Source organism: Saccoglossus kowalevskii, chromosome 3 (assembly GCF_978046115.1).
Source record: "Saccoglossus kowalevskii chromosome 3, keSacKowa6.1, whole genome shotgun sequence".
Taxonomy (NCBI): domain Eukaryota; kingdom Metazoa; phylum Hemichordata; class Enteropneusta; family Harrimaniidae; genus Saccoglossus; species Saccoglossus kowalevskii.
The window spans coordinates 32462503-32476385 of record NC_140643.1 but is presented as its reverse complement, the minus strand read 5'-3'; the positions used below and the strand labels follow the sequence as shown (position 1 = coordinate 32476385).

The 13883-nt window shown below is 35.5% G+C and overlaps 1 protein-coding gene across 1 annotated transcript in view; it reads left to right on the top strand.

Annotated features, from left to right (window-relative positions):
* The first annotated feature begins 6105 nt into the window (after nt 1-6105).
* LOC100372949 (UDP-galactose translocator-like) overlaps nt 6106-13883 on the top strand; it is a 34523-nt gene continuing 26745 nt past the window's right edge. Inside the window, exon 1 of the mRNA XM_085497061.1 lies at nt 6106-6146. Coding sequence (XP_085353187.1) covers nt 6110-6146 — 37 coding nt within the window. The 5' untranslated portion in view covers nt 6106-6109. The remainder of the gene's footprint in view (nt 6147-13883) is intronic.

Genomic DNA, 13883 nt, shown 5'->3' with positions numbered 1-13883 from the left:
TAAATGCAAAACTTGCATACATCACAGCCCAGACGTGATAGAACCCATGATTCCCTCAGACTTCCCTGAACGGCCATGGCAGAAAGTGGCTGCAGATTTGTATTTCTTAAAGAACACCACATATCTCCTGGTTGTGGATTATTACTCAAGATTTGTAGAAGTTGCTAAATTAGAGGACACATCAAAAAGTAGTGACATAATAGTTCATTTACAATCTATGTTTGCCCGCCATGGGATACCCGATGAATTGAGATCAGATAATGGACCCCAGTTCTCAAGTTGGGAATATAAAACCTTTGCTAAGAAATATGGGTTCATGATTGTGACCAGTAGTCCAATATATAGCCAGTCAAATGGAGAGATTGAACGGGCTGTCAGGACTGTTAAGCAGCTTATAAAAAAATCAGCGGATCCATACTTGGCATTAATGGCATACCGGGCAACCCCATTAGCCAATGGATATAGTCCAGCTGAGTTGCTATTTGCTCGTCGTATTCGGACGACAGTCCCAATTCTACCATCACAGTTAAAACCCAAACTGCCGGATATAGAAAATCTTAACAAGTTTGAGAGGGATTATCGTGCGAAAGCTAAATTGAACTATGATAGGTCACATCGTGTCAAGGAAATGCCTGAACTTAAACCAGGAGCAAAAGTTCTGGTTAAGGACATGCAGTCCCATGGTGAGGTTGTGCATAAATTGCGTGAACCTAGGTCTTATGAAGTAGCTATGCCTCACAGGGTGATTCGTAGAAATAAGAAGTATTTAGCTCCATGTGGTCATGAGGATGACCTCCCACCACAAATTGAGGTAAATGGAAAACCTGAAACCACAGTTCAGGGAGCACCATTGACCATGGGGACTGAAAAGCAAAATGTGGTACACAGACCCCAGCCTGAATCATCTACTCTGCAAGAATCAAACTTTACTGAATATAGAACCAGATCAGGCAGAGTCATTAAACCTCCCAAGAGATTAGATTTGTAATTCTTTTGACTTGCAATTACTGTATTTCTTCAGATAGTTTCGATTTTTGCCAGCCTTATTGGCATTAATGTGTTGTATTTTTGAAGTTGTTCGCATTGTACTGAAATTGTACTTTATGGTGAGTTTGACTTGTAAGGGGGATGTTGTGTTAGCTATTTATAGCCTCGGGGTGCTTCGGGTTAACTCGGTGTACTTTGTGGGGTTGACGCAGACGACGTCGTAACATTTGTTAGTTACCGATAATAAATCTGGATATTCACCATTATCCTGGAAGTGATCTGAGTTATTTGATAACACTACACTTGTGACTTAGCTCTGCCCCGACAATGTTGATAGCTTGGTCAAGCGCGTTGATGAAAGAAGCAATATGATTGGCTGTTGGTAAACTGATTCTAAACTGTGAGGGCATTGTCACATACACATATTCCTAATGAAATACTTCAAGGTGATATTGGAGTGCTTCGCCGAAACATTCACCTTGAAAATTCAAGATGAGTTGGTAGCGCTTGAGGTAAGTTAAACAGGGTCGCGGACAGGAAGTTACACATCGCCGCACCGTAACTGAGGCCAGCAACTCATTTGCATATAACATCAACATTGACTTGTCAATCAAAGAGCAATGTAAACAAACTTTCGGGACTTTTAATCACATACGCGTGCCTAGATTCCCTATATTTTAAAATCCATTTTTGAGCATGTTCCTGCATTGACAATGCTCCGAAATTTCAACACTATCTAGCCAAGACTGTCTGGGTGAGAAAAGCAAAAAAAAAAAAAAAAAAAATTCACTCCGAGTGCCCACGAACATGTATCTATACCTTAACATACTGTAATGAACACTCGGTTGTTGAATTGATGTACTGTAGGGGAGTTTTGGATGTTAAAACAGACTATTTATTGCCCAAAATGCGTATACACGGTACATAAGTATATAAACAGAGACGCCATTTTGGTCACGCGAGATTGATCACGTGATAAAACTTTTTACTATGACGTCAGAGCTGAATGACGAAAACGTGTTTTCTATGAGGAAAATCAATATAAAACTTGTTTTACAAATAATTGTTGTGGTTTTTGACTAAAATGTTTAAATTTTCAATTATTTTCAAGAAAAAATACTTTAATTTTAAAAAGTAATATATTATTTTGTTATCCATCATGCTTGGCAGAAAAAGTATACTAAATCTTAATGATGGAGGTTATAGCTGCTACAGATGTGTCTCAAATATATACAGCTCAACACAACATCTGTGATCAAAGATGGGTGGAGACTGCTCTGCATGATGGGTTTTTAAAATTAAAAATAAATAAAAATAAATTAAATTTTAGTTATAATACATCATTTATGTATGTTAATTTTCAAAACAAATACACAATAAATAAATGAATAATAAATTCATGAAATATTTATTGAACAGTTGTATTCATGTTTCTTTATAGTGTTCGTTGAACGGGATTCGATGAAAGTACATGCAGATTTCTTTTTCGCGGCTGTGACGTCAAGAAAAAGTTGTATCACGTGATCACCGTTAATCAATTAAGTCACGCGTGATTCAAGATGGCTGCCACAGTTTGTTGACAAATGCGAGTTTGACGACAAAACGTGAATTTTTCCACTTTATAATTGTCAAGACATGCGTAAGGTACAAACCGAGTGTTCATTAAATGTTATTGAAACGATCGGTGCCATTTACTGATGGAGGATGGTTAAGTTTCTGAAAAAAAATGTAATTTTCCATGCCACGTCCGCTGGGGATGTGGGGTTTTAGAAAATCATTGTGACCGTTCACATGGCTGTGTTGGGGTGGCGTAAGAAGCCCAATGTAAATATCACCCCTACACAGCCATGTACGCAGGGCTAGTGATTACAGAATTACGAAATTTATTTTTTCTATTTACGTTGTACGAACAAAAAAATATTGCAATTACGTTGAACGAAAATAACCCTTGCCCCCCTCTAATTATAGTAAACACGTACTGCGTGCGTGACTCGAACCGGCGCTCGCGTACACAGGGGCTTGTCGACTGAGCGCGAAAGCCCCTTGGCGAGAACGAAGTTCGAACTTCGTTCTCGCCAAGGGGCTTTCGCGCTCAGTCGACAAGCCCCTGTGAGAAATACGTGGTACTGTGGTGCGCGTCTTAGCAACGTGGGACGTAGCTCCGCCTGAGGATCCTCGGGGGCGGAACTACGTCACAAGACGTTCCACGTTGCTACGACGCGCACCACTGTACCCATTCTCTACCATTCGCATTCTCCGCCCCCGAGAATACACTGGAACATTTCGTTTCAATGGTTCACTCTGTCGAATGCCCTGGACGCGTCAAGAAAACACACAAATACACTGCCGGCGAATGATTTCTTTTAGGAGTAGAATACAGCATTCTGTGGAATGTTTCTTTTCCTGACCACTAGATTTCTGTAGCGGCAGGTTTTTAATAATCCTATTAATTTCCACAGAGGAACGATCTGAAAAAAACAATTAAATTATCTTTACTGTGGTTTCTAAGCAACGTTGATAAGAGGTGTTTGATGGCGCCCTCGTGATACTATATATTATAATATATTATACAAGTACATATCGCCCAACGCCCGGTTATGAGACGATTTGATAGTTGTTGAGGACTGCGATGAGTAAAGAATTTTACATCGCACTTAACACTTTTTCGCGACAATCCGACTTTTACCAGAGGTACATTACTTGGGGTTTGCAACTATGGTGACATGATACCAAGATCCCATTTCAATCTCGTTCTCGCATAAGCGTAGACTGGCGCAGTCGGGGCGATTAATTTGTTTTTGTAGTTTGAATAAAATAAAATAAATCGCGAAATGAAAATAAAAAAAATCGCGAAATGAAGGTGTTAGCGCGAAATCACCCCATGATTTCGCAGTTACAGGGGATTTCGCGCTAACACCTCCATTTCGCGTTTTTTTTATTTTATTTAAACTACAAAAACAAATTAATCGCCCCGACTGGGCGCCCAGTCGGGGCGATTAATTTGGGCCAGTCTAGCATAAGCGTTCCAGCTCAGAACAATTAGAATGCGCATGCCCAATGTAACTCGGATACTGCACTGATACTGGGATGTCCAGGTGGATCAAAATAGCTGCTTACGATATGACGGATTACGATAACTATATTTTCTGTACATTTTCGATGTTTTACATTTTTTTTCACTATGAATGTGGTAATACATGTATTATTGTTTTATTACAAACCGCCTATGTCATGTCAGAAGGTCGTAGCATCAGTCTCGCTATCTACGAGATGAGACTTGAATGGGATCTTGGCATGATGTCACCATACAGTACTATGGGCGTTGCAAACCCCTAGTAATGCTAATGTACTAGTATTCTGCTTTTACACATTCGTATAAAATTTTATTTTTAATATTGGAAAAAAACTGTGGCAGCGGTGCTATTACATTTATTATGACTGTCTTAACAGAAATTGAAAACCCTGAGAACGCGTCACCAGGAATTAAAAGAACGCGTAACGCAAATGTATAAATTCTCCTAATATCAGCCAGAAAATTACTGGAAAAGTCACGTGTCGCGAGGGCGCTGTACATGAACTACTAGATGTATAAAGTACTTTATTCCCACTTTGATTTTATTTTCGCGGAAGGGATGAATTCGTGAAAATAAAATGTATTTTACATTCAAATCATCAAAAATCAGGGAAAATAAATTTCATACAGGTAGGTATGTAAGAGTAATTAAATATGTTAAATGCGGGTCGCACTTTTGCATATGAATAGCAATTACGGGTCATACTTCTTCAAAAATGTAGTGCGGGTCATAGTCTTTCTATAGAGGGACTGTGTCTGTGAACCACAAATTAACAAGCGCAGACTGCAGGTGAAGGTAGTCCGTGTCAAACTGAAGGTGTAAACAGCTGTTTTACTGAATAAACAATGTCCAGTTGCCCATGGAGCTGAAAATTAATAAATTAATTAATAAAAAAAACACATAATTTGTACGTAAACAAATAAGGAAATGCGTAATAAAATAAAAGATTGCAAAGACTGTCCGTGTCCGTGTGTTGTTATCTTGTATTTGTGTATATTATGTTGAACACTGTTTGACGATCTGGATCAAATTGTCTCTTGAAGTGATCGGTACGTTTTCGGCGATGTTTTGATAATTCAACCCAAGTGGCGTTATGACGTCAGATCGGGAACCCTGGGCGTGATGACATAAACACACAAAATACAGCACGCACAGTAAACTGTTTCAACTTGTCTGTTTCCACATCAACAGTACACAAGCTAGCTACTTACAGGTGGATCGATACAAACAAGAAAGATACACAACAAACTACAAAAAGGAATTTCGCAGACTTAATAACCTTCTGAAAAAATGTTAGTCATTATAAATATTTGTTATTATAGATAGAAATTAAAAACCTAGCAACAGAGCCAATACAACGCCTAGTATAGTCATCTGCGCGTTACTGGGAATTTAACGAAGGGTTAAGTCTGGCACTAAGTCTAAATACAATCACAGACCTTAAAAGATAAAGTCTATGATACAATCAATGAAATCACAAGTGACAATAAATACCCCGGTAAAATCATGTCTGCGTCTAACACACAGCTTGAATTAATAAAATCTCAGGTAAATGGGTGGACCATTAGAAACTCGGGACGACGGCAGAATCGAAAAAAAATGTACAGGAAACAATTGTTGACAAAAATCCGACAGGGATCAATAACGGAAAAAAATATATTACACGCAGAGAAAATAAAAAGATTACAGCGAATACATAATTGAAAACAATGCACAAAACTAAGTACATGTAATGATAAATTTTGCCTAGTGTTTCTGTCGTCACGTCGCCCGAGTTTTTAATGGTCCGCCCCTAACAATAAAAAGACGACAAGTGGTGTCCTCCTCGTTTAATCAATCGGTATAGCATTCCTAGTACCTTATATTGTTTCAATTTACCAATTTACGTGTGTATATACTACATGTAGTAGTATGCGCAGTGTGTGTTTTGAGACTTGACAGGTCTGTGAAACGATTATGCGGTATTTGTTTTCTGCAGTTGAAAGGTCATTACGATCTAATCACGTAGTTTAAAATCTCGCAAATTCTGAGACTTACCCATTGTCAACATGGCCGGCGTTCAGCAGCAGGACACGTCGAAATCTCGTAAGTACCATTGTCATTATTGACGTTTGGCGGCATGCAGTTTATCTTAACCGGAATCGTAGCAACTATCGATCACGATATAAATATCCCCCGATTGTCCGAGAGATAAAAACAATATTCTTATCTTTCATCCATTGTTCCCTCTCAAAAAGTTGAACTCTGTCAGTCCAATGACAGAGTAGTATGGGCAAATCGACATTCTCAACTTTGTCAATGTAATAGATCATATCGTAGTGAATGATACACAGGCCGGGACACCGTCAGAAAGCACACAACGTAGAGTAGTTGTATTTTTATCTCTATGATTTGTGATTTACAACCCAATTCAAGTCACTGATGATCAGTAGAACTGATTGTCTGCATGACTTCCCTTGTATGGGGTGGTTACCCAGTATACCAAACAACCTCATTGCCAAAGATGTCACGGTAAATTCATTTTGATATTACTACATGAGTGTACTATTTATTTGTGTATTTAATAAGAGTAAATTATTACAATCAGTTGGTTTCAAAACATTTAGAAGGCTGCCAAACAACCAATCAATTTGTGACTGCAGTTCATCATATTTTATATATTTCTGCCGAATACATCACTGGCAAGGTGTCCTTTACACAAGCCACATTCCTTCTGTGTACAAGCCATAAATTATTCATTTATTCACACATATCTACCCTTCTCCTCAATAAATATATATAGGTAGTGTCTACTGTACCTGTTTTGTCCTGCATGACAACCATATGGTAATCTTGTTATATTATTATAATAATTTTAAAAGCAAAATAAGGTGAAATTTAATAATATATTAATAATTGAAGGGTGCATGTGTCAGTATCCATACCATACAGCGTTTTGGGTGCAGCATGTAGTAGGATTCACCTCAGAAGCTTCAGGTTACTAATATATTGTTGGCTTGTGTGATGTAGCACACTGATAATCTCTTACGATACCAGGTGTTACCAAGCTTACCATGTATACGTATGCTTATAACTACTTATACTTTTTCGAACCCAATGTTCTCAAAATATATTTTCCCCAGATTTTCTCTTTCTTCTTTTTTGTTTTTGTAAGTTTTGTTAGTTCAGTAAAGAAAAAAATAACAACAAACTAGACTCAACCCTATTGAAAAATTTATATTAAAATGAGTTATTAATATTATAAATTATTATAAATAAAGCTGTCTTAACTGGATTAAGCGTTATGCAACTAAGTTATTTATATAAATATATTTGTAAAATATGGTTCATAAATGGACAGCCTGAAATAGCCTTATTGTTGGACTGAAAAATTCTGTTTTTTGGGAATTTTGTAGGAATGTCCCTATTTGATAGCCTGTTATATATGTATGCATCAACTGTACATGTGGTATTAGTTGAATTTATTTTATTTGTTATTCCTTGTTCATAGTTCCCATGAAATATAAGAATGAGATTTAAAAGAATTAATTTCATTCAAAATTAAAACATAGCTGTAAAAGCATTTATTTGTCAGTAGTTTATATTTATTTTACTGTCAGGATGTTGTGCTCAATAAAAAAGCAACCAAATAAAAACAGATCATTGTCTACATACCGCTAATGTGTAAATCATTAAAATAACATGTTACCAATTTTTTAGAATAAAATTGTATATTGTTACTTAATAAAATATCATCATTGCAGAGAATTAGTTCATTGATAAGCAGCTTGTCCTGAGATGTAACAGATGTCATTACATGTACGTTTGTTGTGTTACATTGAATTATTACAATATTACTTAGTTTGACCATAGACATATCTCTGTCATTCATATAAGCACATGTGCTACTAATAAAGCAAATAAGCTAATGGTGCTGCAAAATCTTATTTTTCTTTCATTTTTTCAATAATTTGGCATTATTCATCTATTCACACATATCTACTCTTCTCCTCAAAAAATATAAATAGCTAGCGTCTGCTGTACCTGTTCTTTCCTACATGGCAGCTGTATGGTGATCTTGTTATAATCATTTTAGAAACAAAATAAGGTTCAGACGTAAATTTAATAATGTAAATATGTATATTAAAATGGTGAAACTAAACTTGTTTCCAGGATGCATGTGCAGCAATGTAGTAAGATTCACTTCAGAAGTTTCAGATTACTAATACATTGTCATTTTGTGTGATTTGATATTTGTATAATGTATCATATACCTAGACCCAATTGCTACGTTCACATGACAGCATTTTATCGGAGCCCAAAGGCTCGAGCCGGCTCGAGCCAGCAAAAATGGCCGTGTGAACGCGTTCGGCTCGAGCCAAGTTCGGCTCCACTAAACCGTCGGGGTTGAACTCCGATAGGGTTGAGTCCCGGCATGGCTCTGAACGTGTAAATGCATCGGGGCCCAACTATCGGAGCCGAAATCACGCCCTCAATCGTCTTCTTCGAGTAACCTCTCATTTCAATCTTTCATAATTTCACGCAATTTCCCGCTTGAATAAGAGGTACGCGGCCTAGTGTATAGTAACGAATCATTGCGATAGATTGATAGCTCAATGGGAAACAAAAAATGGCGTACGAAATTATGCGACAAAAACTTGAAAGAACGACTGAACGGAAACTTTTTAAAGACACTAAAGATAAAAATCGTAGAAGCGATCGCGGTACGGTGACGTGTTCCTGGTAGGTTTAGATTCTTCCATAGTCCGTCTATGATAGATAGAGAGAATCTGTGATTCTTCCTAGGAGTTTTAATAGATATCACCACAGTTGAATAGTTACAAAATGATAATTTTGCATGACAATAACTTGAGCGAATAGGCTGTATTAAACGTATTTTAGCTGCCGTGTTTCCTGTTTATTCGAGATACTAGTACCAAATTTAAAATACCAGTCATTGTCTTTTCTACCTCCATGGTCAGGCTCCTTTTTCTCCTAGCTCAACAGCATCATGTCATGTAAAGAAAAAAACACAAGCACGACACTAAAATCGTTTTCAGTCACTAACTATTCGGCTCTGATCGAACTGAATCTAACTCTGGCAGATCTCGGCTCTCGTTCGGCTCCCGACCGTATGAACGCATTGTAGATAATCTCCTGTTAATCCGTGGGAGGAGCAGTAGTTCGGCTCTGATAGAATGCTGCTGTGTGAACATAGCAAATGTGATAAAGCACACTGATAATCTCTTATGCTACCAGGTGTTACCTAGATATTACCTAGCTTACCATGTATACGTATATGTACTAGTATACCAGATGCTTATAACTACTTTGTACCAGTATACTTTTTCTAAATCACTTGTTGTCTTCAAAATGTATTTTCATCATTTTTTTTCATTTTTTGTTGTCAGCTTTGTTAGTCCTGTAAAGAAAAAAGTAACAACAACTAAGCCAACACCAAAAAAAAAAAACACAACAAAATTTATATTAAAATGAGTTATAAATTATTATATACATAAAGCTGTTTTAACTGTATTAAGTGTTATGCAACTAAGTTATTCATATAAATATATTTGTAAAATATGGTTCATAAATGAATGGAATAGCAAAATAAGACCTTTTTCAGTGCTCTGAAATTTTTTTCAGGAATGATAAAAATCCCCCCCCCCTTTTAGGAATGTCCCTATTTGAATGCCTGTTATATATGTATGCATTACTCATACATGTATTAGTTAAATTTATTTTATTTGTAATTTTTTGTGGATATTTCTATGAAATATAACAAGAATGAGATTTAAAAGAATTAATATAGCTGTGAAAGCATTGACTTGTCGGTAGTTTATATTTATTTTACCATCAGGATGTTGTGCTCAATAAAAAAAGCAAGCAAATAAAACCGAAGCATTATCTACATAATGTGTAAATAACATGTCACCATGTTTTTTGGTTTTATATTATAAATATATATCATTTAGAATGTAATAAAATTGTATATTGTTACTTAATAATATATCATCATTGCTGAGAATTAGGTGGTATATAAACAGCTTGTACTGAGATCTAACAAATGCCGTACTGTGTTTGCTGTGTTGCATTGAAGTATTACAATATTATCTAGTTTGACGATATACACATCTTTGTCATTTATATAAGCACATGTGGTACTGTAAAATCTGTATTAGAAACCGCGGCTTCTATTAAAATGGTACAATGCAAGAGAGGGGATGCGGCTTCTATTACAGCATCTAAACATATGAGAAATGATGAATTTTTGGTTCTCAATTGTTCAAAAAGAATGGGTGCGACTTCTATTAGGATGCAGCTTCTAACACAGATTTTATGGTACTAATAAAGCAAATAAGCTGAAGGTACTGCGAAATCTTATTTTTCTTTCATTTTTATAATAATTTGGCGAAAATAAAAAATTTGAAGGGAATATAAACTAAAAATTGCATTTTGTGTACTAAAGCATTAATATGTAACTTATTAAATGGTTTTTATTATTATATTTATGTTCATATATGCTAATACATTGTAAAAGCAACCTTTGCTTGTTATTCATTTGTACATGTACTAGTATACAGGTACCAGTATACTATTATTAATTACCGGTAAGCCTACATGATGAAAGTAGTCATTGTATTTTAGAACCAGCAACTTTCTCAAAATTACTTGCACTACATGAATGGTCGGAATATACCATTACACTTATTAAAACATTGACAGTTGTTAACTAATATAATGAAGCATGAACTGAATCATACATATTAAAAGACTTCTTGTACTGGAGATCTATTTTGACGCATTGATACCAAATATTTTCACTACAGTGTACCCAAGACGCCCCCTAATTTGTTGATTTTGTAGGATTGATACATTATTTACAACAGGAGTAGAAATCAACTGATCATGAAAACCGCTATCTCCATATTATTATTTTTTTCTTGGCACATTTTTAGCTTGTTTGTTGTCTTCATCTGATTGAAATTTGCATCCCCAATGTGTGATGAGGGTGTTTTGAATTTCAAATATAATTATACGCTTGTAATAAGGTAATAATTTACTGTATTCAACGGTAAAATGCTTCTAGGATTAACAAAATCACTATTTCATATATAGTATATGCAATTCATGCAATTCCATCATTCTAAATCTGATTGTGTTTTGAATGTATTCCTTTTGAAAATGATTCGGTCATTTCGGTACCTTCGGTACTTTAATTACGTTTCTTCATGAAAGTTATTTACTCGAAGCATTAAATATTTTATTATCACATTTTTTATTACACTGGAATTGTATTAAAGGGGCACCTTCCAGTTAAGCCTAATCTCACAACACATTTACTTTCTGTATTAAAATTACAATGGATAACAAAAGATAACATTGTAAACAACATAAACAATAGTGTCCCATGATTTTTTGGTGCAATCCATGGGATTGAGCGGTTCCCCTTTAAAGGCTCAGGTATACTATAAATACGCTCCTAAACAATGAAGATTATTTCCTTGCTTGTCACACTGTAGTAAACAGCTCCAGCTAAGCTCTGGTAAAGACATGTTTTCTCAAACTTACAGGTCGATTATGTTGTGCCAAAATGGATGGATGTGACTATGAATATCACAGCAGTGACTGTGTGTAGTATTTATGACAATAAATAGTGTACGAGCTGAGATTTTGGCGAATAAAAGTAAAAAACATGAACCGGGGGAAAGGGACGCGCTACTAATCTCGAATAATTAACTACTGTCAATCAAAGTCACGTGATGTTGGACCGCTGAAACATGATGCGTCATAGGCTATGCAAGTGATTAACAACACTCATTAGCATAGCCACACCTCCAATTCACACTTGCCTGGGGCAAGTGAATTGGGAATTTAACGTGAGTTGTGTGGAACATGTATTGACTACTACGGTAGTATTTGCACATTTGTCTGAAAGCTCCAATAAACTTGAAAGTACAATTTTGAGATTTGGCAAGCATTTACAAATATTGTACTAATCAGTTAGTGTGAATTGATAGAAAGAGTTATTTCAAGTTATTTCACTGAGTAATAAACACAACTGTTGCACACAAAATCAGTGATATAGAAAACAGCCGGTAGCTGGTAAAAATAATCACCTACTTTGAATAAAATACTGGCTAGGGTTTTGCTTTTTACCAGTGAAAAAAAAAATACAAACAGTGTGGACAGACAATGGCATTTCAATATTTTCCTGTCATTTGAAAATAAATCTAAATCTCTGCAAAAACACTGAATATAATAAAACACTGAATACAATAAAATACATTTTTAAAGAATATGTGATATCCTAGAATATACAGAGCTTAGATGTTGTGAACACCCGGGGAGTAATTAGCATGTACCAAATAGCCAACCAACCAAAATGACACAACTCATTCTGTCAATTCACAGTAAACAGCTGTTACTGAACACTAAATGAATGGATCAAGCAATGTGAACTGAAGCACAATGTACATTTTGTACATGTAATGGTTTTCATATTGTAACCCAAATTGTGTGTTTGAGAAATCCAAACAGACACTAATGGAATTTGTTTCTAAATGTTCTCATCTACTCTGCAGCATCTCTATCTGCATAACAATGGGACTGATCAGCTGTTCCCTTCATATGTACATCATGTATAAATACAACCAGCTACATGTAGATGATTCAAGTCCCAACAATGCCCATACCAGCAGGAAAGATATGTGGGCCTGGTTTAGCAGGCATTAATGACTAATAATATGCATTATTATCTGTTATTAGACTGTATAATTAATTTGAATGTATACATAAGTAGAATATGTGTTAATTATAGAAATGAAATTATTGGTAAACGTAAAATTTGCATATTCTGTAAATTGTTATAATTTTAAGCTATTATTATACATAGTATCGAAAGAACTGAACGTCACCCATTATGCTCAAGAACTCAGTTGTTTACTAATTAATTATACAAGCATATCTTTCAATGAATTTTTTTCTCAGACTAAATTTAAGTACCGGTATATTGTATTTGTGAATGGTCGGATAATGTCTGAGTTTGTAAGAAAATTGACTGTTGTCAAAAAATTAGATAGTTTAGTCCCAAATGCTCAATAAATGAGGTACTATTTTTGGCGTAGCTATACAAAGTGAGACCCAATGACTTCCTCTTACGCTTAGAATTGATGTCTTATTCCGCTGGTCACAGTAACTGTATTTCAACCTGTTTTACATGGACTAATTTCATCACAAAACATGTCAAAACATTTTTGTCAACACTTAATTTGAAATGTGACTATCATTATTTAAAGTATCATGCTAAGAGAAAATTGTCACAGGGGTTGCATTAGTGTTTGATAATGTGGAGTCCCTGGGACCCACCCCTTATAAAATGTGTGGGTCCCTTAAAAATATGTGGGGTCCCTGCCGCTACCGCACTTTATTTTTTTTTAAATACTTTTTTGCACGAACTATTACACAATAAACATAAACAGGCATTAATCACATTTATATTGTACTTTATTTACATGTTCATTCCACCCTATACATGTCAGCAATCAGCATTATTTACATGGTTTTCTTCTATTTTTACAGTTATTAAAATATAATGATGCTTTTACAAATTTTAAATCATTACTGGGTTTAAACTCAAGTTCTTCATAAGCCAAGATAAATGAACTGGTGTCAGACTTAACTTAGACTTAATACGGTTCTGGCAAGAAAAGGCATGGCCTCATAGAACCTGCCGGGGAGGAGATCTTTCAAATAACTAATCGATCCATGGCTTCTAGAAAAGTTATTTTTTTCTACCATAGTCACTTGTGTTATATAATTAAATAGTTCATTGTTTCGATT